General features: G+C 46.0%; 1 protein-coding gene across 3 annotated transcripts; it reads right to left on the bottom strand.

Moving 5' to 3' along the window:
* On the bottom strand, positions 1–27,648 carry LOC108401777 (putative adhesion G protein-coupled receptor E4P). Of its 3 annotated transcripts, none has more exons than XM_017667927.3 (17): positions 26,491–27,648; positions 23,574–23,666; positions 19,568–19,618; positions 17,783–17,908; positions 16,585–16,737; positions 14,707–14,747; positions 13,986–14,118; positions 13,357–13,464; positions 12,025–12,209; positions 11,313–11,480; positions 10,141–10,335; positions 8,509–8,744; positions 6,189–6,255; positions 5,531–5,622; positions 4,201–4,381; positions 3,610–3,705; positions 1–1,449 (listed from the first exon to the last, which is right to left on the bottom strand). In XM_017667927.3, exons 2-17 carry the CDS (start codon positions 23,602–23,604, stop codon positions 1,447–1,449), a joined length of 1,866 nt encoding a protein of 621 aa, XP_017523416.3. In that variant the 5' UTR covers positions 23,605–23,666; positions 26,491–27,648; the 3' UTR covers positions 1–1,446. The 3 variants fall into 3 exon arrangements, with proteins under 3 accessions (XP_017523416.3, XP_017523414.3, XP_017523415.3); XM_017667925.3 differs by having other exon boundaries at positions 1–1,446; positions 26,491–27,631; XM_017667926.3 differs by having other exon boundaries at positions 1–1,446; positions 17,783–17,905; positions 26,491–27,630.
* Positions 27,649–27,990: the final 342 nt, after the last annotated feature.

Here is a 27,990-nt window from a genome sequence, read left to right as displayed (position 1 = left end):
GGATGTTTAGAATACATTTTATTAAGCGCTCAGTAATAACCAATAATAGTATTTAACCCATAAAGTTTTCTTCACATCTTTACAATGGTTTTCTTCCATTGGATTTTCCTGCTGTTTCTGACGTTTTAGGATACCTGATCCCGGAGCGGTTCAGAGGAAACTCGAGGTCAAATGCAGCCATTACCTAGGTCTTTGTAACTAAAGTGCAAGGTCAAATTTTGCCAACTTGTATTAATATTATAATTTCATTCCTGAAAATTGGATGGGGTCTGGTCCGGCCATCAAATGCACAACTGCGACGTCACTGTTTCCCCATCGTGTGGCTCTCGATTGCCTCCTAGACCTATAGTTACTACGGCCGTTTTGCAGTCAGCTATGAACTTATGTTTAGACCAGGTGAATCTCCTACATTTTAACTTAACAAGGAAGCACATCATTTCAAAGCCAGCAGGTGGAGTGAATCGCACACACTGGTTACATCGCTGCCATGTGGAAGGGACCTTTGAGCTAATGAGGCAGGAAAGGGAGCCATCCTTTGTCCAGCACACGTGAAATCTCTTCAAATGAAATATGGTGACTCTTGACTGCTATTGACTGCTATTTACATTTGCTGCTGTCATAGTTGTTTTTAAAACATTGGTGACAAAAGTATCCATGCGTTCATTAGGTCTGGTGCTGAAAAACACGCTTAAAATCTCATAACATTGGAAAAGAAATTAGACATGGTAAAACCAGACAAAGAGGGTCAAACCGTTGCTGGGACGTGCCACGCTGTTTTCTTGCGGAGCGTGTACACTGGGACACATTTGAGATGCTGCTAAGAAAACAAAATTAACCCAGGTACACAAATAGGTTTGAAAAGTCTTCACGCTCAGAACGTGCTGGTCAACTGAGCGCAGTGTCCAGGCACTCCTCAGCGGGAAGGTGGTTATTCTACATTGCAAGAATGCAACCCCCTTGAGAAATATTTATTCATATGGGAAGCATTGAATTATGCTGCTGCTGAGTGATGCAAGATCTTCGGGAGCATAAAATGCAATACAGTCCAGAAACATCTTTGAGCAGAAACCAGATATCAGCTAGTAAGTCCTAGGCAAGGGCTGGAGGAAGAAAATCCACTTACATCTCCTGTCACGAAAAAGGGTTCCTTGAGCATGTAATTGGACATGGTATACAATCCGCGATGTGGGGTCGCATAATGCTCCCACGTACCCCTTTCTTTTTATGGGGATAGAATCCAAAACGAAAGAATGAACGCATCTTCCCAAGAAAGCTACATATGGCTGCGTTTGTCTGATCCACGGGTGACCACAGGGGGCGCTGTCCAACAGCCGCTCAGGTTTTCGTTCTTTGCCAAAAAACAGTGACAAGATGAGGCCCGGGCTGGGGTTGCACGGACGGAGCGTCTCTCGGATGCAGGAACTGGGATGACCTCCCTGGTTGCTCCTACTTGCCGGGATAACATGGAAAAGAAGCCGAAGAAGAATTAGTGATTCAGAAATTAACTAAAACTCCCAGCACGCCTGGAATTCTCTAAGGTCCAAAGTCGTCCTAATATCTCACTTTACAGCCTATTTTTCCCAGAAAACACATGTATGACAGTTTTCCTGTTGATATTTCCACAAACATTTACAAGGTGTTTACTGTGTGCCAGGCAGCATTCTGAGCGCTTGACACATGGGACCTCATTAAATTCTCATGACAAGAGAGACTCTTATCCCATTTCACAGATGAAGAAACTGCAGCTCATAGAAGTGCAAGGCCCTGCAGCCTGTGGGTGGTGGAGTTGGGACTTGGACCCAGGCACTTAGGGTCCTCTTAAAAGTGATGTGACGGTGACAGATCACTTAAAAGCTACAAAGGATCCATGGGGATTTTAATTTTAAGGTCGAGTATGTGGTTTTTAGAATGTAAAGTGTTGTCCGAAGTAAGGAACTATGATTACTGTTTGGGGCGTCTATATTGTTGACTCTTGATAATTTGGTATTAATCGAAAGTAGTGCTGACATGGGTCAGAGCAGAGCAAAGTGCTTTCACATGCACTATTTGGATCGTCCACCAACCAGACATTTCAACGAAGAGTGAATTGTGGCTCAGAGAGGTCAAGCTACTTGCCAGCATCTACCAGCTAGAATGCAAAAGGGTCAAGATTCAAATTCAGATCTGATGAACCCCGGAATCCATGCCATGGATTCCACTATACAACATGCTGTTGATGACCAAGCATTTTTTTTTGGGGGGGGGTGGGTCATTCATTTACACCGTTTAGGTTACATATTTTTTGAACACTGGTGATTCCAGCCAGGCAATAAGCAGTGGCATGTGCTGTGAGGACACAGTCAATCGCCACCAAGCAGAACTGTCTTCAGTGTGAAATTGCAAGTTCCATGAACAGCTGGTCCTAAAGGTGGCTGACGATCTGAAGTGACAAACAGCTAAGTATCATGGTGGCTGTGAGCCCATGGGGCGATTCACACTCCAGAGCCCCCGGGGGAACAGGCTGAAGCCAGACTCCAACTGGGACCACATCATTGCTGACCTCCCCATCCTGCCGGTCCTTTTCTGTCCTTCTCTTTCTCAGTAGATCACAGGATTCTTATCTCCGTTTCAGCCCTGCTTTTGAGGAGCTCAGCCTAAGGCAGCCATCCAAGTGACAGCTCAGACGTGGGGAGCAAGGTCGCTGGAGGAGAGGGAAATGCTGCGACCCCCGTGGCTTAGAAGCTCCTAAATCAACCTAAATAACGACCCGATGACCTAAATAATGACCATAATCACTGCTATCATCCTTGCCACTGTCATTGTTACCCCTACCACCTTCACGGTCTTCTTCGCCTCCATTACCATCCTCACCTCCTAAAATCAGCTTTACATATTTGTCCTAAATAAAGCGTGTCTCTCTTGTAACAACAGCTCATTGGGCAGAGTATCTAGGCCATGAACAAGAGTCCCAGCGTTCAGGAGCTGATGGCTTCCCACCAAAGTGTTTGGTGGTCTTTGTAAGCTGGATAATTTCACAGGGTCGCTTTTATCAGACACATCCATCATTACTCAAGTGTCCACTTTTCTCGGGGGGCCCACTGTGGCCACCTTATTTAATGCCAAAGTCCTCCAATTCCATGCATTCCAGATTTCTCCTCTTTGCTCTATTTTCTTCTACGGCAAGTATCACCCTGTAATATACTGTATGATCCACTTTTTGGGATTTATTCTTTGCACCCCACCCCCCTTTTAGAATGTCAGTTCTGTGAGGGAAAGGTTTTTTGTCCATGTGCCCACTGCTGTTATCCTTAAATCAGTGCCTGGCATACAGTAGGGGCTCAAGAAGTATTTGTTAAAAGAACGTGACTAGAGAAATTCAAGAATTTTTGTTAAATATTGTTGGATATTTGTGCAAAGAATGAAGAAGGAAGGAAGGAAGGGGAGAGGAAAGGGCAGAGAGAGAAAAGGAATTCTTTTGGTTTGGGTCTCCAAAACCAAAACTTCATCGTCATAATGCAGAAACTAAACGCAATTTCTCTTTTCTTTCAGATCAAGGAACTGGGAAGCTCCTGGTAGTAGGAGATACTGGGTTCAGACAAGTGCTGGGCGTTGCGGAGAAGCCGATCTTACCGTTTTGGTGTGGGTCGTCGAGTGAGACACCTCAGTGATTTCAGTCTCAACTCCTTTCCGCATCCCGCTAAGCCACTTCTGGTATTCCACCCGCACCTGAGGGATACAGGAGCTGGTGTTACATGCAGAGCTAGGTCTGGAGAAAGGACCCAAAAATGGAGACTAAAGGCCTGGATGCCATGCCCTACTCTCCACCAGGCAGGCTTTCATGGGTCTTCTGTGTGATGTTGGCCATGCTCTCGTTGATTCATTTAATGCTCACTCAACCCTGTCTATGGTGTTTGGTTATGCCAGCTCGAGCAGACGAATGCACGCTATTAAACGATGAACTAGAATGCTACATGTTAGGATGCTAGTGAAGTTTTGAGAGCACACATACACAATCAGTACCTGAAACCTCTTCACAGCATCAAGGCAGCCTCTAAATACAAATGTAAGAGGTGGGAGAAGGATGCAAATGTGAACAACCATTCACAAGACTTCAGGACAACGATTCACGAAGACTTGGGGACGACCATTCACAAGACTTTGGGACGACCATTCGCAAGACTTTGGGACGAGGCTGGTAAGAAAGGAAAGAACTAATCCTACCTGGCGATTGAGGAGACAATGCACCACAAAGAGCAAAACCCCTTGCAGGACATTGATAATGGTGAATATGTAGGCAATGACTGAGCCAATCATCTCCCCGATGCCTTCAACCATAAAAAAACCGAGGCCCCAAGAGCAGCCCAGGACAAACAGCTGAGCAATGGCTTTAAACGTCATGACTCTGAAAAGGGAAAGGAGTAACAATAATGAGCATTTGTCATTACATGTTTTGCACTGCGCTAAATGCTTTGTGCACGTTACCTTATTTAAGCCTCATGATAACCTCATGGGGGGAAGTCACTTACACCAAGTCACACAACTTGAAGATGAGACAGAGCCTATGTGTTTAATCACTGCCCCTGAGAATAACGTGTTCCTCACTCTTCGTAAAGGACTTACCTGCAAAGTCTTTTACCTGGACCTGTTGGAGGATTTGTGCAAGGTGCCTTCTAGAAATGTGTACTGAAGTATTTGGACGATGATGATATCATGACTTCAAAACATGACACAGTGCTGGGCTTCTTTCACCAAAAATTGTGTTTTACAATATGGAGGGCATTGTGGATGGCAGTGGGCAGGGAGAGCTGAGGTGTGCATGTGGGAGTGTGCGTGAACACACGTGCGTGAGCCTGCGCTCACCCGCATGCACAGAGCTATGGGGAAATCCCAAGAAGGGGGACACTCTGACCCTCCAAGATTGAAAAAACTGGGACTAAGATATGTTAGGTTGGTCTGATAAGTAGATGAAGTCAAAGCCAGAGCCTGAGTCGGACAGATGTTCCTTTATACACGTCCGCATGACTCACCAGTGCGATGCTTCCAGCTACACTTGAGTAAGAGAAGCACCTGCTCCTCCTGTGAACCAGGTTTGTAGGAGTGGCCACCACATAGGTTGGGACTATGAGCATCCAGTGAAATAATATTGGTAAATACCCAGCCTTTATCAGGCTTCCAGTCAATACTAGTTGTCATCATCATTGCTTTTAATCGTTTAGGTCAGCACCAGTGAGAACTGAGTTTCTACAACCAAGAAGAATGGAGTCCAGAAGCGGTGGGCTCCCGGGGTGGAGGGATAATGCTGACTGTTGGCATTAACTTCATATGGAGAGCATGCCACACAAAGGAGGCATCCGATGAATATTTGTGGAATAAAGAAATGAGAGTGCATTAAGTTACCTGAAAAACAAAGTTTTTGCTTCTTCTAGATGTGTCCTAGTCTTTATTTAGTAACAGGAAATTGTATATCATTTTTGTATGGGTTTTACTTTCCCAGCAGAGTGGTCCTGCAGCGAAAAATCTGTGGATATCACCAGTTCTGGTACCTTCTTACCTGGTGTCCTGAATGGTGGATACTTCCTTATTAAGGGACGAAAGTTTGCTTCTCAAAATCCACAGAATTTGGAAGTAGAACACCAAGTTTATCTGTGGAAACAGCATTAAAGGTTGACTTGGAATTTTCTTTGGAGGCCATGTCATGCAAACCAACTTAAGGTGGACCTAAGAATCCTTTCCTAAAAGAAATAGGCTTCATATGGAGGTACGGATACATGCTCTGGTCTTTTATACTCCACTTGGTCCTTGATTAGGGTGACTATGTAATTTATCACGCACACCAGTACACCTTGAAAGTGAAAGACTGCTGTAAATATCTGTATCAGGACAATGGATGTAGTCAAGAAATTCCTGGCAAACAGGAAAACACACCCCTCTGTGCAGAGTAGATATTTGCTAAATATTTGTTGAATAAATGAATGTAGGTTTAATTTTTAAAAGAATCCCCAGCAGAGAGATATATTCTAACAAAGCAACCACTGATCTGGGGAAAACCAGGAAAAGATATGTGAAGACGGTATCTCCAGTAAGAGGGGTTGATTGCATTAGACAACATTTTCTTATTTTCATCTCTTTTCCATTTGAACACATAAGAAACACACTCGCTATGCTTGGACAACCCAGGGCAGGCACCCCAATAAATAACTATCACCCACCAAAATAATGACCGCCACTGGCCCCATGAAGCTCCAGATGAACCCTTTCTCAATCTTCAGCCAGCAGCTGTTGAGAAAAAGATAAGCATTAGCTGCCATTCCTCTAGAGGAGAAGGACTTGAATTCAGATGCCTGTAGCAAGATCTGAGCAGTGCCAGGAACTGTTGAGTTCAGAACCTGGATTTTAGATGGACTCAGACATGGGTCCCATCTACCACAAGTTATAAGCTCTGAGCCTCAGTTTCTCCAAGGGCTAACAGGAGGACTGAAAAGATTCTGTGATTACTGTGGCTATTTACCGAGTCTTGAAGTTAAGGTAGTGTTAGTCTTCTGACGTTGTTCTCCTTCAACGCACTGTGTCGGCTATTCTGGGTCCCCTTGCCTCTCCATAAAGATGTTAGAATCAGTTTGTCAATAGCCACAAAGTAACTTTCTGGGATTTTAATTAGGAAGGCATTGAACCTATAGGTCAACTTGGGAAGAACTGAATTCTTGACCATACTGAGTCTTCTTATCCATGAACATGAACTATCTCTCCATTTATCTGGATCTTTTTCTATCTCTTTCATCAGACTTTTGTCCTTTTCCTCAGATAGGCCTTGTAGGAAAGACTAAATGAGATAATGTGCATAGAATTTTTGAGTACAATTCCTGGAAGAGGCTCAGTAAATGTAGGTATCCCAATAGTAATGATTGCTATAGAAAGAGTGTAAAAACAATAATCTAACTACAGCTATAAAAACCACCAACACCAGTTAAGCATATTCCATGTACCAAGCACGCTGTTGCCCAAATACTTTGCATTCTGGCTTCTTCTGGCAAAGGTAATACTTCTTTTCTAATGGGGACCTGGCAGGATAAGACTGCTACAAGAAGCAAGCAGTTGCCAACACTAAGTGGGCAGAATAGCTCCCACACTTAACTCCCATTCCAAGGGTTGCAGACTAAAGCCCTTAGGTCAAAATCATCAACCCCTTGTTTTTGTAAATAAAGTTGTATTGAACACAGTCATGCCCGTTCATTTGCATATTACCTCAGATGGCTGCTTTTATACTACAAGGGCAATGTTGAGTAATTGCCACAAAGATTATATGACCTGCAAAGACAAAAAGAGTCACCATCTGGCCCTTGATGGAAAGTTTGCCAACCCCTAACCTACCCTACCATTCATTGTACGTCTGGAATCCTTCTGGCAGGATGATCTCTGGCTTCAAAAGGGGCAGCCTCATGCATGCCATTTTAGCATGTGCACACATACTTCCTAAGCTAAGTCCCGATGTCAAGACACTAACTTTGCAAACTTTGAGTTTGCAGAGCTTTGCAAACTCATTTAGTGAGGCAGACAAACACAGCTACCAAGAACACTGCCCTGGAAATCCTGACTTACTCTTTTTGAGCTGTGGTCCCGAGAAAGTGTATCAGATGCACTATGCCCCAGATGTCCTGTGTGAGGTAATGAACACTGCTGGTTTTCTAAGATCATGGGGAGAAAGAGAAGAGCTACTGCATATGGGAAGCATGACCCCCGATGCACCCCAAGCCTTTGAGATTTGTTGCTATGATCGTTATTCTTTACATTTTGGAGCTGAGCCTCAAGCCATTCAATCTACTTTTCCAGAATCCTACAGAATATAGAGCACACAGGTTTGTAATGGGGGTCATGGATTTGCATTTGCTGTCCCAGAATATCCTGAAGTTGGATGCAAAATTTTCTATGTACATCTGTCTGGAATGTCTACTTCCCTATTTGGGGGAATAGACCCTAATTTCTCAAAATCAACAAAATTCTCAAAGGGACCTGCCTCCAAAGATACTGAGAACCATTGCTCTGAAAATGTGTAGAAGAATATAGAATTCAGGCTAAAGGAAGGACTAGGTTGAAGTATATAGTTGACCCTTGAACAACATGGCTTTGAACCGTGTGGACCAACTTGTACCCGGATATCTTTCAATAAATATATTAGTAAATTTTTTGAGATTGTGACAATTTGAAAACACATTTCCTTTTCTCTAGCTTACTTTAATGTAAGAATGCAATATATAATAAATATACATACAAAATACATGTTAATTGACTCTTTATGTTACCAGTGAGGCTTTCGGTCATGAACAGGTTCTTAGCAGTTTACTTTTTGGGGAGTCGAAAGGTATAGCAGATTTTCAACTGCCTGAGAACTCAGCGCCCCCCTACCCCCACATTGTTCATGAGTCAACTGTAAGAAACCATTGGAAAATGGGTTTTTAGGAAATGTTTTCTAACTTCAGATCACTGATTGGCCATGGACCCCTCTTCCACCACAAATGCACCCGTCATACTTACTGAGTATATGTTCCATAATTTTGGGGTCCTATTATTGCAGACACAGACACGATCAGAGCTGGAATCCCGTAGCCTAATGGGTACATGAACGCCTTCTTGAATCTGCCTGCGCTGGTGTAGTTGGCCACCTTGAGATTCCGGACAGTGAGGAAGAGATGCAGCCCTTCCAGGAACATCCAGGTGAAGGCGGCCAGGTAGAGGTAGTGCAGCGCCCCTGCGATGACGGCACACAACACCTGGGGGGAGGGGAGGAGTTAGCACCGTGTTGCCGATGGAGCATCTTCTGGATTATATCCTCAGCGCTCCATTTCCCGGATGGTGGCCTGGAATTTCAATTCCAGCACCTGTGACATTTTGCCAGGGGGCAATACATTTGCTGGGGGCTTTCACTGGCCGTCGGAGTCTGCTCAGCCCACGCATGGACATGCCAGCAGTGCCAGGGAATGAATGCCATGGGAGCAGCTCTCAAATCCATTGCCCTTGCCCTTTGGGTGGGTGGGACGGCTAATTTTACGAGTTAACTTGACTGGGCTAAGGGATGCCCAGAAAACTGGTTAAGCATTATTTCTGGGTGTTTCTGGAAAAGATTAGCATTTGAATCAGTAGACTGGGAGAAGGAAATTGTGCTAACCAATGAGGGTGGGCGTCACCCAACCCATTCAGGTCCTGAATTGAACAAAAAGGTGTAGGAAAGGAGAATTTGCTCCTCTGTTTGAGCTGGGACAGCCACCTCCTGCAGCCCTCTGATATCGGGGGACATGGTTCCAATAAAATTTTATTTACAAGAACAGCGGGCTAGATGCAGCCTGACCACTGTAGTTTTCCAACCTCTGCCCATTTTCAGAAGAGGGAACTGAAACCCAAAGTAGTTAAAGTCTCATGCAAGATCACACATCTAGTAAAAAATAAAAATGGGGACCATACATACTTACTCTTAACCATAGAACTATACTGCCTCTCAAGGGGAAACAAATAATAATGCTTTCATAATAATGAGATCATAATTTTTTTAGGGTTAAAAGGAGCCTTGCTTCCTGGATATGACAATGATGATGATCACGACGAAGATAAAAGCTAACACTGTTAGAGTGCCAAAGCTGCCATCCCCCCAAATTCAAGCCTCCCTCCGTCCCATTTTAGAATATATATTTGTCACTAGGATGTGATTTCCCAACCAGACTACATTTCCCAATACTCCTTGCGGTGACATGTGATCATGTGAGTAATGTTTAGCCAATGGAATGTGAGAAGACACGATAAGCCCACCCCACTAACATGCCCACATAAACCTCCTTCGTGAGACTCTGCCGAGCTGTATTCTCTTTCCACTTGGCTTAAGTAGAAATGACCCTGGGGTGACCTAGAAAGCAGGGTCTGGGAGATAGAAGAGCCTCCATCATCCTGATTCACCTTCTACTGTACATAAGGGGAAAATGAACGATTCTTGTGCTAAGCCGCAGACATTTAGGAGCTTACTTGATAACAGCAGCTGTTGTTCCCCTACCCAACGGGACCAGTCCGACTCTCCGTTTGCTAACTGGCCCCTCACCAAGTGTGGGTCTTGCTCTGCTGTGCATGAGGAGACAGGATGGCTCGGCTATGGAAATGAGGTAATTGAGTTAAGTCACCTACCACAGGCTCGGTCTGATCCATCCCCACGAGGAAGAGAAGGTGGGCCAGGAAGAGGCAGACGGAGAGGTGCAGGTGGAGGGTAGTGCTGGTGTTCTGGATGGATCGGCACAGCAGGAAGGTGAGGGCCGCCAGGAGGAGGCACAGCAGAGAGAGGCTCAGCCCCACGTTGGTGATGACAGTCAGGACAGAATCCACCTAAGGAGGAATCCATTATGGTTCCCACCGTGCCGCTCTGTTCCTGAGAGAGCATCGCGTGGGCTTCCCGGTTCAGCCTCTCAAACAAGCGCCTTCACGTCTCTGAAACGTGGAGCTTCCATCTCCAAGATGGGGGCAGGAGTAGCGTTTACCACCCAGGGCTGTTGAACACCACGTGTGTGAGCTAAAACTTCCTAATAGCCATATTTTTTTGAATGTAAAAAGAATCAGGTCGAATTAATTTCATAGTATATGCACAAACTATTATCGGTTCAATGTGCTGAATATAATACAATCAATATAATAACAAAAACATGATCAGTTCAAATTACAATCAATGTAAAACAATGATTAATGAGATATTTCATATATATTTTTTAATCCAGTGCATATTTTATGCTTATAGCACATCTGAACTCGATGCATTCCTTCTGGTCTGGCCAGGAAGGTGTGGTTACCATTCTTTCTTGCGGAGTAACAGGTGTTTTTGATCCCAGATCACTTTGGACCTTTGCACAGGGGGCTGACAACCCAGCTTCCCACCGTCTGAGGGCTTTCTCTGCCAGCTTGAGCTTACTCTGCCCATGCCCGTGGATGGGTCAGAGAAGGGGTGCCCCCTGGATGCAGCTTTAAACCAGCAACTAAAGGGCAGTGGTGTATAAACATCCCAGCTCTCCTGCTAGTCATCGGGGTGACTCAGCTGTATCTTTAACATAGACTGCTAGAGTCTTCCAGAGGGGAATTAAGCTCCAGTCACTCACAGCGGCAACTGGTTTCATAATGCTCTCTGCACAAGCTTCCGTCCTTTTCCCAGTTCACGCCTCCAGGCCCCTACTGGTGCGCCCTGGAATAACGTCTCCAGTAAGTTACTAGCGCTTGATTTCTTAGAAGAGTCGCTTTCTGTGGGGTGGAGTGGAGGATCCCACAGCTTCCGGGACACAATCAGATTCACAGGAGGGGACCATGCATCTTGGTACCTTGGGAGAAACAGCCAGGAGGACAGCAAAGCTGGAGAGGTGGGAGCATTTACATCTGGTATAAGAACCGTCGCTGCCGACGTGAGAGCAGCCCTCGGTCGACCAGCCGTCTCCCTCCTCCGTTCCTTCCCAGTGGACGCAGATATGTTTTGTTCTCCCATCACCAGGCTGGAAAGAGAATAGCGTGAAAGGATATCTCTCTGGTTTTATTATTTCAGCGTTATGGGTTAGTCATGGACGCACTGGGTTGGACACTGGATTGGGGAAAATCCCATTCTTTTTGTGTTGGGAAAGAGTTGCACACCGCCACGGCTGCAGTGGGGTCTGTTCTGCGTCTATTCTGCACATCTCTGCTCATCTCAGAGCCCCAGATATTGGCCCGGATGAACCGTTTTCCTCAGAGTCCTCGTCATAGGCAGAACCCATAGGAGGAAGTGCTGAGCAGTCACTGGACTTCCAAACTCCTTTTCTGCTCCACACTATCTCCCCGCTACAACCTCTAGCCCTTCACTGCTCTCAACAATGCGTCTCTTCCTTGTCTTTTTAGGCTTAGATGGGATAACAGCTCCCCAAGCTGGAAGTATCTGGGTGCCCCAACATTTCTTGGGTCTCCCAACTCTGCCTGATCTGAGTTGGATTTGGTTTCCTGCTAGGATGCCGATCACACGCCCCTTGACAGTAATCCACACACCCAGCCCTGGAATTTGCTCACCTGAGTATGTTGGAAGGTCAGGAGCACAGGTTTGGACAGATACACCTTTCCCTTCACACCAATGGTGCCACTCACGACATGAGAATTCAGTTTTACTTGCTGTGTCCCTCTTTTACCACTGAAAAAAGATCCATTCAGGACATTGCCAAGAGATCTGTGTGTGATAAGGGTGGCTGCATGCCCAGCTGGGAAAACAGAAGAGAGTCATTTCAGAGGGTGCCCAGGTTGGGGACTCGGTACACTAGTGTCTTGTGTGAGGCCATAAGGCAAACATGTACAGTCAAAACCGCCCTTGGAAATCCTTGCCTCACCCATTCAATGCATTACATGAGGCTTAGAGTGCAGCATTTTGTATATGTAACACATGTTACGATGCACCACATGTTCTAAGGGATATATATGCAAAATACCTTATTGATGTGTTACAGAAACAAATATGAACCCTTCATCAAAATCAGAGTCATGAGGCAAGATGTTTGTTCTCAGAAGGGCAGGTGGGCCCCACTAGGGATGAGGGGGCCACACATTCCTAAGCTCCTTCTGCTGCTAAAGACACTGGCAAACTATAGCTTGAGGGTCAAATCTAGCCTACCATCTGTTTTTGTAAATAAGGTTTTATTGGCACACAGTCATGCCCCTTCATTTACATGTCATCTATGTCTGCTTTCCTACCATGACGTCAGAGTTGAGTAGTTATAACTAAGATTATCTGGACCAAGAAACTGAAATATTTGCTGTCTGCTCCTTTTACAGAAAACATCTATCAAAATGCAGAATAGAGGAAGACGGGGTGACTAGCTTTAATAAGGGAATCATTCAATGCACACAAGGGAAAGAGTGTCTGAGGCAAGAACTTCCTGCCACCTTAAGGTGTTACCTTTTCAAACAATTGCACAGAAAGAGGGCATGCATCCGCCTGTCCCTTTTAAGGGAACATATCAAGGAATCACTGCTCGAACCTCAGTAGGTATCACAAAGTATGTCCTCCAAATTGCCTGCTTAGTGATCAAGGCAGATCTTTTCACTCCGCCATGTAGAGCCTTCCTCCCTTCACAAATCGTGGGAATGAAAAGTACAGCCTAGGGAATATAGTCAATAATATTGTAATGTCTGCACAGTTGCAGCTGGTAACTGCATTTATGGTGAGCATTCGTAATGGATATAGCTGCCGAATCTCTATGTTGTACACCTAAAACTAATATACTATTGTGTGTCAACTATCCTTCAATTAAAAAAAAAGCTCTGTGAGTCCCCACCCCTTGCCCATCACCTAGAAATAAGACAACGGTGTCCAGAATTTGGAGTCAAGAGACCCCATTTTAGGCCCAGTACCTCTTGCGGATCCCTTGAAAGCATCAGTACAGTTGATATCCATGGTGTTGTTTCCAGCTTCCAGAATAATCTTCTCACTCATCTCACCACACCTCTTGGTTTCATAGACTGGAAACATCAAGGAAGTGAGTCCTGCTTTGCCCACTTCTCATGCCCAAGAACCTTGTTAAAGAACTCCCTTCTTTGAAAGACCCCCTACTGGTGATCTCATGGTCCACATGCCAGGTAGACCAGATGGCTCTCCTCTCTACACCTCTGGTTGATGGGAAGGAAATGGTTAAAATGGCATAAGCAACCCTGGCCACGCAACTCCAAGGACAAGAGGAGGTGGCTGTGCTTCCCAGAGCCAAAACTAGGGGCGAGCTCAGCCTTTACCACAGAATATTTAAGGGACAAAACATTTTTAAGTGGTGTCTATTGGAGCATGTGGTGAAGGGGAACTTAACTTTTTATGTAAGGGAGGCTAAGCATTTAAAGTTTTCCAAGGAAACAGTCACCCAGGAGCAGATCTTCTGCATTCGGGAAGAATTCTGAGTGAATTTTCTCCATACCTTCTCCACGGAAGGTCTGGTAAAATACCACCCTCATAACATGTTTTGGTGATAAGGAAAATGCTCAGGGTTTCTTACCAATATCAAAGTCAGATTTTTCACGCTTTCCCGGAGAGGCAAAACTCTCGTTCCATACGGCCCATTCTATTCTTTGCAAAAGCTGGGTAGCCTCTCTCGCGATGTCCTTCTTGCTTCCGTTCCCCAGAGTTACCTTTGAAAGAAAGAAAGCGAATTAGGTAGACTCTGACTGTACCTTAGGAAAGCAGGAATGTACCTAAGGGCGGTCGGGTGAGCCCGGAAGGCAATGCTATTTACAGAGATGCTCCTAAGCTCTGTGCTATCAACCCGATACATGCAGCCTCTTTATCACACTCAGCCCCGTGGAGAGCATGTCTTGTCAGCTCCACTGCTTTTTCGAGAACAAGAAGGCTTAAAGGATGAGATATCTGGCACCTACAAGGAGAGCCTAAGGAGGACTAGGAGGTGCTGAGGGTGGGCCCAGGCTCTAGATGCTTGCTGCACGTCTGTGAGTGACTGTGCAGACACGAAACCTTCCCCAGGGTTGTCAATCGACTTAGCAGCACCCCTGCTCTCTACCCTGCCAGTAGCACCCAAGTTTTGTCACAACCAAAATTGTCCCCAGACATTGCCAGATGTCTCCTGGGACAGAAGACATAATCACTCCGGGGCGAGAGCGACTGAATCCTCAAGGTCACAGGGAGCCCTGGCCGTATTTGAGCAGGAACGTGACATGGTAAGACTGACTGGCTGCTTCCAAACCCAGGGCCCCCTTACTCACCCAGGTGAACGTTGGTAACTGGGGCTTCTCACCAGTGTCCTCTGGGAAAGAAAGGTAGCCGGTAAGTAGAATACGGGAGACAGCACACCCTGGCCCACACCCCTTCCTCCACTGCCCCCCAGGTTGGGTCTTTCCCCTCTGCTTCCACATCCTATCCTAACTCCCCTCCAAAAAGGCCCGAATGGCTTCTACAGTCAACTTTTTAAGGGGAATTAAGATGAGCCACCAGTTCAATAATTCAGCCAGCAGTAATTAGTGAGCACCTACTGAAAGCCAGGCCAGATGCTAAATCTTACAGGTCGATAAAGGGTCCGTAGAGTTTGCAGTCTGGTGGGGAAGTCACTAAGCAAATAATGACAAATAAATAATTGATTATAAGGGTCTAACATCTTCTTAATACATAGGATAAGATGACTTGGGAGTATACACAGTGGTTTCCAGAACTTTGGGGGTGCAGAGGAGGCTTTCTGAAGGAATGGGTGTCAGCAGAGTTAATCATATAGAAGCAGCAATAATAACTGTATTTTGTGTTCAGGGTACAGTAGATAAGGCCCCCTCATACACACTATCACAGTCAAAGAAACACAGAAGTTTCTAGAACAAGGCTATGTAACATAATAGCTAACACTTATTAAGCCATCCTTGTTGCCCTCATTTCACAAGCCATAATAATCATAGAAGGCATGGGGGATTTATTTAGTCTCCCAGGGCTGCCGTAACAAAGTACCATGAACTGGGTGGCTTAAAAGAACAGAAATTTGTTCTCTTCACACTTCCGGAGGTGAAACATCCAAAATGAAGCTATAGCAGGACCTTAGTCCCTCTGAAGGCTCTAGGAAAGGTCCTTTTCTCACCTCTCCCAGCTTCTGCTGGTTGCCAGTAATCTTTGATGTCTCTTGCCTTGTGGCATTTCTCCGGCTTCTGCTCCTGTTTGCACACTCCCCTCTGTGTGTGTGTGTGTGTGTGTGTGCGTGTGTGTGTGTGTGCCTCTATGTCCAAATCTCCTTCTTCTTGTAAGGACACCAGTCATATTGGATCTAGAGTCCATCCTAATCCCATACGACATCACCTCGATTTGATTCTCTCTGCAAAGTCTTTGTTTCCAAACATGAGCCTTCAGATGAAGCTGCATCCCTGGCGGACACTTTGTAGCTGTGAGAAACCCTGAAGCAGAGGACCCAGGTCAGCCAGGCCTAGATGCCTGGCCTACAGACAATCAACACGTGTTGTTTTAAGCCACAAACGTCGGGGTCATTTGTTACGTGGCAACACGTGACTTACACAGTAGATGCTATTATTATTCCCACTTAGCGATGAGGCAGATGGAAGTCAGGTCTTTACACAAAGTCAGCTGATAAGTGGTAGAGCCAGACATGAAATCCAATCTAACCCCAAACATGGAATTATACGAGGAATGAGCAAATAAGGAAATGTGTTGCAGCTAGGAGATCCAGGTCTCTCAGCCTTGGATAAAGCAGCTACACATCCAAAGGAAAGCTAGAACGAGCCACAGCATTGGATTGGATTTGGAGGCGTCAGTACTAACTCATGGAGGGTTAGCATCAGACAGATAAACAGACATAGAAATAGAATTAACAGTTGCTGAGAGAGAAACAAGTAGAAAGTTAGATACGTCATTTTGGGAGACCAGGAGAAAGACCTAGCCAAGAGATACTAACTTGGAAGACAGCTGCATACAGATGGTGATTGATGCCTGGGCTTGAGTGAGATGTCCTAGGAAATGACCTCCAAAAAGACTGGGATGAAGGACAAGGGCCAGGAAAGATGTTTGCTGGGTTACCCTGGCCTGAAATGGGTGGAAATCTCAGATTCCTGCCCCCTCCCCTCCTTTTTCATGGTGTACTTGGGGGTTCTTACCATAACACGCTGGATGGTTCAATTTAATTAAACCAGCCACCCAGTTTAAGAAATAAAGATGTGGGACACAGCTGCAGTAGTAACTTCCAATCTCATTTACGCAGTATGATACCTTCTTGCACTTTGAGAACCCGGCCTCACACTCATCAATATCTGTGAATCAGGAGAAAATAGCATTTTTCATTCTCATAGAACTGTACCATTTCCCCCTTGCCTGTGGAATCTCTACTACTGAACGTCGATCATAAGTGTACCCAGAACATCTGCTTTTGGAGAAGATGGTTCAATATTATAAAAAGACAATCATTCTGAAGTTAATTTATAAATTCAGTACGATCCTAATTTTAAAAATCAACAAGTATTTTAAGTTTAAAAAATAAAAGAAAATGAAAAAAATAAAAATCTAAAAATAATTTTTGCTTAAAAAAATAATACATTCTAGAAATTAAATCTAAAATAATAAATAAAATTGAATTAAAAATAATTTTAAAAATACAGTAAAATGCAATAAATAAATTAAAAATCAAGTTAAATTTAAAAAATAAAATGAAAATCCTAAGGATTTCTGCTTCCCCTTCTGAATTTACATTATAACTCCATCAATAAGATCTCCATTTCCACCAAACAGATATTCAGGGGTGGTATTTCCCCCAGTATCCAAAGTGACCTTTAGAATTTCTGGAAATGAGAAAGGATTTTGGCTGGGGCAGATGGGAGTGGTGAAAAGTGAAACTAGAAAACTAAGCTGGGGCCAGATCATGGGAGATATTGAGTGCCAAAATATTAATTTATTGATATGTTCTCTTGGCCAACACATTTTCCCTTGGCGTCTGTCATGTGACATTCTTTGCCCTAGTTATACAGCAATGAATGACACAGATTGGTCCCTACCCTTGCAGAATTTTTAGACAAACAAACAAAAAACTCCAGTACTTGAAACTTCAAGGGCCCAGAGTCCTGGGAACTCTCTCTTCTTGAGAAAAACCAAGAATCATCAAACCAGCATCAGAAGCAGGTGCAGGGTAGGGCACAAGGGGCAGGGACTTCACGAAGGACACTGGGACAGCTGGACAATTCCTAGCTCATAATGTAGTGCCTCTTTGCAGCACTAGCATCCCATTACACCACAGTTTTGGGGCATGGAAGGATGCCCTCAGCCCCCTCCAAACTCCAGGGTAAGTGTGGGTGGCATCTTTACCTTCACATCTCTCAGAAGGCTTGGTGAAGTACCTCCTCTTAGACAGGGACTGAAATCCATCTTTACAGGTGCAGTGGGTGCTGTTAGAGCACTTGGCATTTTCAGGGCAGTGAGAACAGAAAGCTGCTGGGAACACAGGACCTTTTATTCATTTACTTATTCATTCAAGAAACAGCCATTGAACATCTACAGTGTACCAGATACCGTCAGAAGGATGTCCTTTTGGGAATAGCTCTGTCAACAGCTTTTTTTATGCTCATCCCATCGCTAAACACAGATGCTCACAGTGCCCTGTCCATATCCCACTTCTGCCACCAACACCACTTTTGCCTGGCAGCAGAACTTCCAACTGTCACACCTGTGTTTCTTTACCTGAGGGCTTTCTCTAGCCACCAGAGTCCTCTTTGCTCACCCCATCGCACATGAGTGGCAGAGCACACAATGACACAATGACCTGTGTGTCGGTATGTTAAAAAAAAAACAGCCTCCTTATTATCAAAAATAAACAGAGAATAACATGTGTTGGTAAGATGTGGTGAGATTGCAGTAACCACTGTGCACTGCTGGAAGGAATGTAAAATGGTACAGCTATTGTGGAAAACAGTGTGGCAGTTCCTAACAAATAATCCTTAATTAGAATTAACACACAGTCCAGCAACTCCACAACTAGGTATATATCCCAACGAATTGAAGGCAGGGTCTTGAATAGATATTTGCACATCCACGTTCATAGCAGCTTTACTCACAGTTTCCAAAATGTGGAAGCCAACCAAATGTCCATCAATGGATGAGTGGATAAAGGAAATGGGGTCCATCCACACTATGGAATATTATTCAGCCTTAAAAAGGAAGGACTTTCCAACACATGCTACAATGTGGATGAACTTTGAAGATATTATGATAAGTAAATTAGCCAGTCACGTAAGGACAACTACTGCCCGATCTCACTCCTACAAGGTCCCTAGACAAGTCACATCCATATAGACAAAAAGTAGAATGGTGGCAACCCAGGGCTGGTGAGAGGGGAAATGGGGAAATTACTATTTCATGGGGATGAAATCTTAGTTTTGCAAGAGGAAAAATGTCTGTGGATGGATGATGGTGATAGTGGCACAACAACGTCTATATACTTAATGCCGCTAAACTGTACATTGAAAAATGGTTAAGATGGTACATTTTATGTTACTCACATTTCACCATAGTTGGAAAATAAATAAATAAATAGGAAAACAGCCTCTTTACCCACTGGGGGGGAATAACTCTAGCTGCATGCTCCTTACTCCGGCCAAGCTCCAGCTGCCTACATGTAACTCACTGGCCAGTGGGCCTGTGTTTGGGCTCCTCGCTTCCCAGGCGATTTTCACTTCCAGCTGGCATTTCCGGGGATTACCACCCAGATAAATGACTTGTTCTCAAGTCCTCATCTCAGGGCTTGCTTCTTGGGTGATCCAAGACATGGGGTCAAAGAAGTATCTCTTGGCATGACTTGGGACACAGGCTTCAGGAAAGAAAGGACTGAGTCCCATGTCCACCAGCCATGTGGCCTTGAGCCAGCTCCTTCTCTTGAAGCAACTGGTCAAATGGGGATCATGCCAGAACCTTCTCTGCACCAATGCCACGAGGACTGAGTGAGATGGCACATGCAATTTGCTTAGCATGGAGGCTGGGGCCATGCTGCAGCTGAAGAAATGGACGTAATGATGGAAAAGGGGGACAGCCCTTGGGAGCCCCTTACTGCAGACCCCCGTTTCCTTCTCCCTGGCCTTTGGCGACAAGTAGACTCACCTCCAGAATTCTGTGCATCTGATCCCAACAGAATCAGCAGGACACTGAGCCCTGGAAAGGCAGAGGGGGACAGTTCAGAGGGGTGATGTGGTGGGCTCTGCCTGGCTGAGCCTGAGTTAGGAGCGTGTCTCACTGTCCAGTCACACGTGTGCTGTTTCACTGTGGATTCTTCCAGGCAGGCTCTCAAGCTGAGGGTCACAGGGCAGCCCCACGCTACCTGAGCATGAGTCATACAACTGATCACAGCTATAAATGGTTCTGCCCCCAGTCCTGAGGTACGTTGGGAGAGGATGGGGGAGGGGACCATGCCAACAAGCAGTTCTTGGACACCAGCCTGGACAACTCAGTTCTGGCACTACCCACCCAGAGAGGGCTTCGGATCCCATGGGTTCAGGGCTCGGTCCTACCAGACTGCCCCCACTTCAAGTGCCAATCACGAGTCCAGGATGTCACCTGGGCTTCTGACCAACCAGTCATAAATCAGAGGTTCCCAAGACCTTGTCCTAGAATTTGATTAATTTGCTAGTGCAGCTCACAGAACTTGGAGAAAAGGGTTACTCACTAGATCACTGGCTTATTGTGATAAATATAAAAGGAGCAGCCCAATGGAAGAGGCGCACCGGGCCGGGCATGGGGCAGGGGCCGGAGCTTCCGTGTCCTCCAAGGGAACCACCCTCCCCAGATCTCCACCAGCCTGGAAGCTCGCCAGTCCTGTCCGTTTGGATTTTAAGGAGACCTCATTACACAAGCTTGACATTAAACCACTGGCCCCTGGCGATTGGTTCAATCTCCAGTCCCTATGCCCTCCAGTCACCAGGTCGGTTCCCTGGGCCACCTGTCCCCAACCCCTCAGTAAGTTCTCAAAGTCATCTAATCAACAGAACGAAAGACACCTCTATGTTCTCATTGCAGGAAATTCCAATGGTTTGAGGAGCTCTGTGCTAGGAACAGGGGCAAGGACCAAATATGTATTTATTATTATAAAACAACATCACAAGCCCTATGTCCCAATTTCTGAAAGTCCAGCAGCTAGTGAAGCTTTTTATCCAGGTCTAGCCCCAAAGGACCAAGCTGGGAACCTCCTTCCCATGTCCAACAGGCCAGATCACCAAGGCCACACTCTTGGATAAAAATAAAACGTGGGCCAAGCAGGTCCTTTCAAACTCCCTGGTAGCTGCATTTTTAAAGGGCAAAGAGAAATAGGTGAAATTAATTGCATTAAGGTATTTACCCTGACATTGCCAAGTGGTCACCATTTCAATACACAATTAATGTAAAACAAATTATTCACAGAGTATACCACATGGCTTTCCGGATGTATTCAATCTTTGAGACGCAAGATGCTTTTTGCACGGACGGTGCATCTCCATTCAGGCTGGCCTCACTTCCACAGCTCAGTAGCCACACGTGGCTGGTGGCTACTGCTGGGCAACCAGGTCTAACCACTTAATCACCAACACTTCCTCTGGAGTAAGAGGAGGTGCAAATAGCTCAGACCGTAAGAATGTGGGGAGTCCCAGACTGTGGCAAATTCCGAGTGGAAAAGGTGTATTGAGGATGATTCACTGTGCAGGTGATCTAAAATAGTCCACCACATTATTACACAGAGGCTTGGCATTAAAGTTGGGGATGAATTCAGAATTGCAGAAACCACTAAGATCATCATAGGACAAGCCCTTAAGATAATATCAATACTTGCTTCTCCTACTCCGCCTATAATATTTATTGGGCTCCATATCATGGGAACTGACAAAACCATTAGATTTAAGGGTTCATAATATTAGACTGAGTCACATGACACGGCCATGTCTGTAAGTCAAAAAACATCAGCCTGTCCCCTGTGAATGCTTTTCTCCCCCCAAAAAACTTGATTGCTATGGAAAGAATTTCAGCAGACTATGGTCCTCGGGTCAAATGCAGACCGCTGGCTGTTTTTATACAGCCCCTGAGTGAAGAAGGTTTTTACAGTTTTTAAATGCTCAAAAAAAAGTTATCTGAATTTTCTGGATTCAGCATGTGAAAATTATCTGAAATTTCACATTTCTATGTCTATAAATGGATTTTTTTCAGAGCACAGAGATGCTCATTGGCTCACATAAGGACCACGGCAGCCTCTGCATCAGCACACTTAAAAGATTTCCTAACAGACCTACCGAAGTAGGGCGGGGACATGGGACAAGCATCATGATTCACTTTCTAAAAAAGCCGAGATAGACATAGCATAGTAAGAACAAGAATCTTAAGGCTAAAGATTCTGTTTTAAAAAGCAGAGTTGAAAAGTAAGATTTCTAACATATTTCTTGGTAATCAGTCAGCAACCTTTCTTAAAGCAAGGCAGGCAGTCTTAACTGATACGTTCCCAGTGCTTGAAGGAAACCACTGTCTTGGAGAGGAATCGGACCAATAAATTCCTTATGTTAAGTGTACTTACAGAATTATCTGGAGGACTGATTATGGAGAAGCCATAGTGTCTCTCACTGGAGATAGACATCCTGAGACCGCATGACAAACATACGCAACCCCCCCCCCAGATGTTTATCCCATTCCTGAAAATCCTTTAAAAAAAAAAAGGATCCCCAGTCTTTTAAGTGCACCTCCTCTCTGAGGTTGCCCGCACTCCCCTTTCTTTGAGTGCGTACTTTTTAAATAAAGCCTTTCACTGTTCAATTTATTGTGTTTTGTCTCTGGGCTCTTCCAGAGGTGTCTGTCATTTTGCTATTTCATTCTACTTTTCAACTTAAGCACAAGTCTTCACTCTGTCTCTGTTCTACTCCAGATAAGCAGGGAGGAGCTACTGGGAGCTCTGAGAATGGGCTTGCAAGTTCCCGTTGCCTGGGTGACCCAGACAGGACTGCGGCTGTGCGAACATGCTCTTGAGCAGCCTGCCTGAAAATCTCCTTTCCTTGCCCTTGGGAAGATCTTACAACATCATCTCACTCCATCCCGTGCTCTGCGGCTCCCCCAGATCCTGGGGTGTTAGGGGCTTAGTCCCCACACCGTGCAGATCCAAGTGGACACTGGACGCCAGGTGACCCTGGCTTTGGGAGTTGGCAAGGGATGTGCCCCATGCCGAGGAGTTCAATGAGCTGCTTCCTCGATCCGTGCTGCCTGCGAGGCAGCTGCCGCTCCCTGCCGCTCTCACTGTAGTGAATGCCTTCCTTACCTACAATCGTCAGCCTGCTCGAGAATTCCTTCTCATTCAGAGTCCAGAACCCTCCCCCGCCCAGGTTGGGGCTTCTCCTAGTGCTCCCCCTAGCACGCAGGGAGAGACCTCCCCAGACGCAGCTGCCCCGCAACACTGCTAGCCTGAAAGTGTATTCCACTCTTCCTGCCGTATTTGTAAAATTTCCTTGAAGATTCCAAAGCCCAGAGCTGCAGGGGGTGGGTGGATGCCAGTCATTGTAACAATCAAAGCTACAGACCCTGTTGGAGGGCGATCAGTGTAGCAGATGCTTAAAGTCCCCAGACTTACTACCCCAGACAGAGTTCCTACGAAAGCAGGTGACCTACTGCATCATTCTTTAAGAGGGCACTTTTCTGCAGCCCGTGGGGGACAAGCCGGAAATGTTCAGGAATGACACCCGGAGCAGCCGTCAAGCAGTAAGAAATGAGGACTCAGGATAACAGCCCAGTGTGTGTGCCCTTTGAAGACGCATTAGTTACTGCCTCCTGGGCAGTGCCCAGCAGGAATGAGGGCCCGTCGCCCACAGCGGCAGCGCCCATTAGCACACCTTTCCTTCGCCCCTCTCCCTTCCCTCCCTGACATCCCCCATCCCTCCCCTGTGCTCCCTGGCACGCCCTCCCAAATAAACAACTCACACCCAAGTGTGTTTCAGTTCTGCTTTGGGGCAAACAACCAAGCGACGCAGTATGAGTTTCTAACAGGACGGGTGCACACAGTCATTTCTGGAGACAGGGCCAAACTGGGTTGGGCAGAGTACCCAAAGCTAGGATCCTGGGGACATGGGGGGGGGCGTTGGGGAGGGGAATTCTTTGTTCCACGCACCTGAGAGCAGGGGAAGGCACCTGCTTCCCATAGCACTGAGATGCAGCCGCAGCGATCCGAGAAGGACTCTCACGTGGGATGCAGCAAGGGTTCCTGGAATGAATAAGCCCCGTGGAAGTCAATTTCCAATGGTCACAGACTTCAAAGGCCAGGTAGGCCATGCTTATTAAGACCCTTTCATTTCATTTTAGCCCATTGTTTGACCCATCTGGGAAATTCTCTCAAAGAAAGGTTCCTGCCAGGCTGACCATAACCGAGTAGCTTCTGGGAAACAAGCGTACAACCCAGCACATGGGGATCAAAAGAGGCATTCAGAATACTCGGGATGTATCAGGAATATTCTGCTGGCCTATTGCAATCAGTAAGAAACCCCATGGGACAAATGATCCAGTTTCTTCATAAAAAAAAAAAAAATTTAAGGGGTAAAAAAAAATGCTTAGATGACCTAGATTGTGACTCAAAAAGATTCTATCAGTTTGCATCAAAGTGAAATGCTAAGACTCGGATGAAGTCAGGCTGAGTCCAAAATCCACGTATAACTCCCAACTGAGATCTTAAATCCCAAAGCCTTCAAGGTGTCAAACTTGTAGTATAAGAAGGGAGGCCACCTGGGGAGGGGTCAGTAAGAACTGAGAAGGTCCGAAGACCACGGGTTCTGCCTAAAATCATTCAAATCACTTTTTCCCTAAATGCAGAGCCTGTGGGCCACCGCTTTGCAACCTCTGCACAGTCAATACCTATGACTGAAAATCAAATTCTGTCCATGCAGGAATCTTCCAGGACTTAAACCTGGTCTCTCCCTGAGTACCTTCCCGTCTCACGGCGTCTGTTCCTTTTTTGGCTTCACGTTCCTCTTCTCCCCAAATACCTACTCTGAATACACTGTGAAACCTCTCAGTGTCAAGAAACCCCGGCTGGATGAGGCCAGTTCTTTTGTGACACCTCGTTTGAAACCGGTTTAACTCAAGTGAGTATTTTAAGTGAAAGAGGTGACTGTTTTTCCAAACTGCTGAGACCCCCAGCAGCCCTGATTTGGTTTTTCCCATTGTTTTGTTTCATCGGGGGCCAAGGGCAGGCCCCCCAAGATGCACTCCTTTGGCACATTGACTATTTTAAAGTAAAGCGACTGGAGAAAACGGCAGGAGCAGGAGGGAACTCCGCTGTCCCCCCCTAGCCAGGAACCTGAATCCCGCACCCGGAGGAAAAAAGGCACCCCCGTCACCAGTGGCAGGGAATTCAGAGTGGTGAAGGCTGCACACACAAATCTTGTTACTTTTTTATTATTCTGCTACCCCAGCCCAAATGCTGGCACACACAGTTTTCCTCGACCTGTAAATTCCTCCCTCATTTACCGTCTGTTTGTCTACAATGTATATATATACATAACAGCTGCCTGCATTGGTCACTGTTTGGGGCCTTGGTTTCATTGCTGGCCTCCCTCCAGACATCATTAAACTTTGTGTTTTTTTCCTCCTGTTTATCTGGTTCACATCCATTTCATTCGTAGACCAGCTAGAAGAACCCTGAAGGATAGAAGAAAATTCTTCCTCCCCAGTGGGGTTTTAAAACCGCTTTTACGGAGATTCGATCAGCAGGTAAAAAGCTGGACATATTAAACGTATAAAACTCAATGAGTTTGAATGTGATTATACACGCGTGAAACCGTCGCTATCATCATAGCCAGAAACATATGCGTTGCCCCCTGAAGTTTACTCCTATCCCCATTATGATTAGTGTGTGTGTGTGTGTGTGTGTGTGTGTGTGTGTGTGTGTGTGTGGCAAGAACGCTTAACATAAGAGCTACCTGCTTAGTAAATTTTAAGTGCACCTTGCGGGATTGTTGGCTGTAGGTGCTGTGGTGTGCGGGCCTCCAGAACTGATTCATCTTGCATAACCAAAACTTTATACCCTTTGACCATCACGTCCTGCGTCCCCTCCTCCCAGCCCCAGGCAAGCACCACGCCACCCTCTGCTTTTATGACACTGACGACCATAGCATGCGCATAGGTGAGCTCATATAGTACTTGTCGTCCTGGGCCTGAAACATTTCGCCTATCTAGCCATGCTGATTTGGAAAGATTTTTGTCCATAACCCACAGTAAGAAATACATTTTACATCAGGGAGAGAGAGAAAGGGAGAGATAAAGAAAGTCTCACAAACCACTATTTGCTACATGCAGCATCTGATCATTTATATCATAATAAATGACATTATAAATGATCTATCACATATATAATTATATATGATCGGTGATATAATCTAACGGTATAAATGATGCAATGAAATAATCAAATGCTAAATTACAATCAAACTTATAATTTTAAAATGCTGGTTGTTACTAAGCTGGTTCATGATGTTGCCCCCCACCCTCACCGCCCCCCCATAGCCCCTCACCCCCACCAGGGTGTCACAAGCAGATGGTTGGAAAACATGACCTGTAGATTCTTTGGCCATGAATAAAACACACAGTCCTTTCTGCGTGAGCTTGGCATCTAACTGAGCTGATTTAACAGAGCTTTTTCATCCATGCCGGGGCCTCTGTACACTCACTCACTGTTTAAGGGCTTGCTTTGCTCATTTTTAATAACAAATTGGTTCTATGCCACATTTGCTTCAGACTCTATTTCTCGGAACCGTATTATTTTAAGTCACCTTAAACCCCTTAACACACACTCACCATCTCTCTTGAGTGTGTCCCACACTACACAGAACACACACACTCCCTGCCCAAGCAGAGTGGGGGAAGGAATGAGAGATAGATGCCCGCGTAGCAGCTTCCAAGAAATTAGGCGACAGGACCTAGAACCAGGTCTTCCTTGAAAATAGATCCACTGCCAGACATTTTTCCACCCCCAAGATCACACGCGAAACATTTTCTACTTTCTACAGGAAAACATCAAACCAGTTCCAACTTACCCACGAGAGGGGAGTCTTTGCCTCTCACGCGGCGTTAGCAGCTTTTCTGAGCTCAGGAAAAAAGGAAGTAGGGTGGCTTCTTATCTTGAGTCCCCGTTTCTCAAGGAGGGTTGTGAGTGGGTGAGACAGAAGCCTGGGGGTGTTGGCTGGGGGTTTGCATAATGTGGTTCTCTCTCCCTTTGAGTCATTGTAACAGTACATGCCCAGGGTGGACCCACTGACGTGCCTTGGAAAATGAACTTGGACGTGGTGCCCGTGTCCAACGGGGGAAACCAGGTGATGACGGGGCACCAACTGACATCTCACTTCATAACCCCAGGGCATAAATGCCTGGTCTCAGGAATGGTCCGACGGGCTGTGGCTGCCTCTCCAACTTTAAAAAACATATAACGATTCACTTTGGGTGATTGCAAAAGACTCTGGCATCCAGCCTTTGCTACCCTCTCTGTGCACTAGGAGGTTGCCTGCACAAGCTGCGTTACTCGGCCTCTCTTTGCTCCGTCTTCCAACTGGGTTTGACCAGGGGAAGGAGAGAAGAGGGCAGGAGGAGAGAGAGCTGGGAATATTGATTTTCCGAGCTCCTCCTTCCCCGCACCCTTGCACGCTGGTTGGATTCTTCTGCCGCCCCCCGAGGCACGTTCCAACTCGCTCCACCAGCTCCATCGCTGTGCCCATTTAAGCGAGAGGTGAGACGTTCCTCCCTGTTGCTCCTTCCAGGGGTACCACCATCCTTTCTTGGTTTCCCTTTGCCCTGCTGTGATACCGTCATTTTGAACCATAAATATATATTTGGTCCTCTCCCTGTTTGTGGCGCGCAGCTTCTAAAACCCTTGGACTCTCCAGAGAGAACAGCAATAGCATCATCGGTTGTAATAATACTGGGTCTCTTGTCAGTTCCTGAGCCTCAAGTGAGATGGGTGTCTTGTTATTTACAACAAACCCTTTTCCACCACGACTGGGTTTATACTGATGAGGTGACTTTTGGAGAACACCTGAGGATGGGGGGCTGGTGGCTGCAGGAACCAATGTGAATAAAAGACTGGAAGTTTCGGTCCCACCCTTGACCGAAAGGAGATGAGAGGGGCTGGAGGGTGACCCGGTCACCAGCGGCCAATGCTTTAGTCAATCATGCTCATTCAGTGAAGCTCCGTGAAGCCCAACAGGATGCGGCTCGGAGAGCTTGCAAGTTGGTGAGCGCCTGCAGGTGGTGGAAGCCCCGGTCGCTTCGCCGTGCCTGGCTCCATGCACCCCGCCCTTCCCTACGGCTGTTCTTGAGCTACATACATCCTTTCATAACAAACCGGTGACCTAGGAACGAAACTCTTTTCTCTGAGTTCCGTGAGCCACTCTGGGAAATGAACCGTCTTCAAGGACGAGGTCGTGGGAACCTCCGATCTGCAGCCAGGTGGCCAGAAGCGCAGGGGGCAGCCGAGGCTCCCTCCTGGGCTCTAGGAGGCATGTGCACGTCGGGATGGCAGCCCTCGACCTGTGGGACCCGAT

This window comes from Manis javanica, chromosome 13 (genome assembly GCF_040802235.1).
Source record: "Manis javanica isolate MJ-LG chromosome 13, MJ_LKY, whole genome shotgun sequence".
NCBI lineage: Eukaryota > Metazoa > Chordata > Mammalia > Pholidota > Manidae > Manis > Manis javanica.
The sequence above is the reverse complement of the archived record's forward strand: the minus strand, read 5'-3'. Positions and strand labels throughout refer to the sequence as shown.

Excerpts from the sequence above, each read along its gene's own strand:
- LOC108401777 (XM_017667925.3), bottom strand. The coding sequence starts at position 23,604 with ATGGGAAGCAGGTGCCTTCCCCTGCTCTCAG. Across the intron at positions 17,909-19,567 it reads AGATGCACAGAATTCTGGAG|CAGCTTTCTGTTCTCACTGC; the intron begins GTGAGTCTACTT and ends CTGTGTTCCCAG. Across the intron at positions 10,336-11,312 it reads TCCTGGCTGTTTCTCCCAAG|GTGGATTCTGTCCTGACTGT; the intron begins GTACCAAGATGC and ends ATTCCTCCTTAG.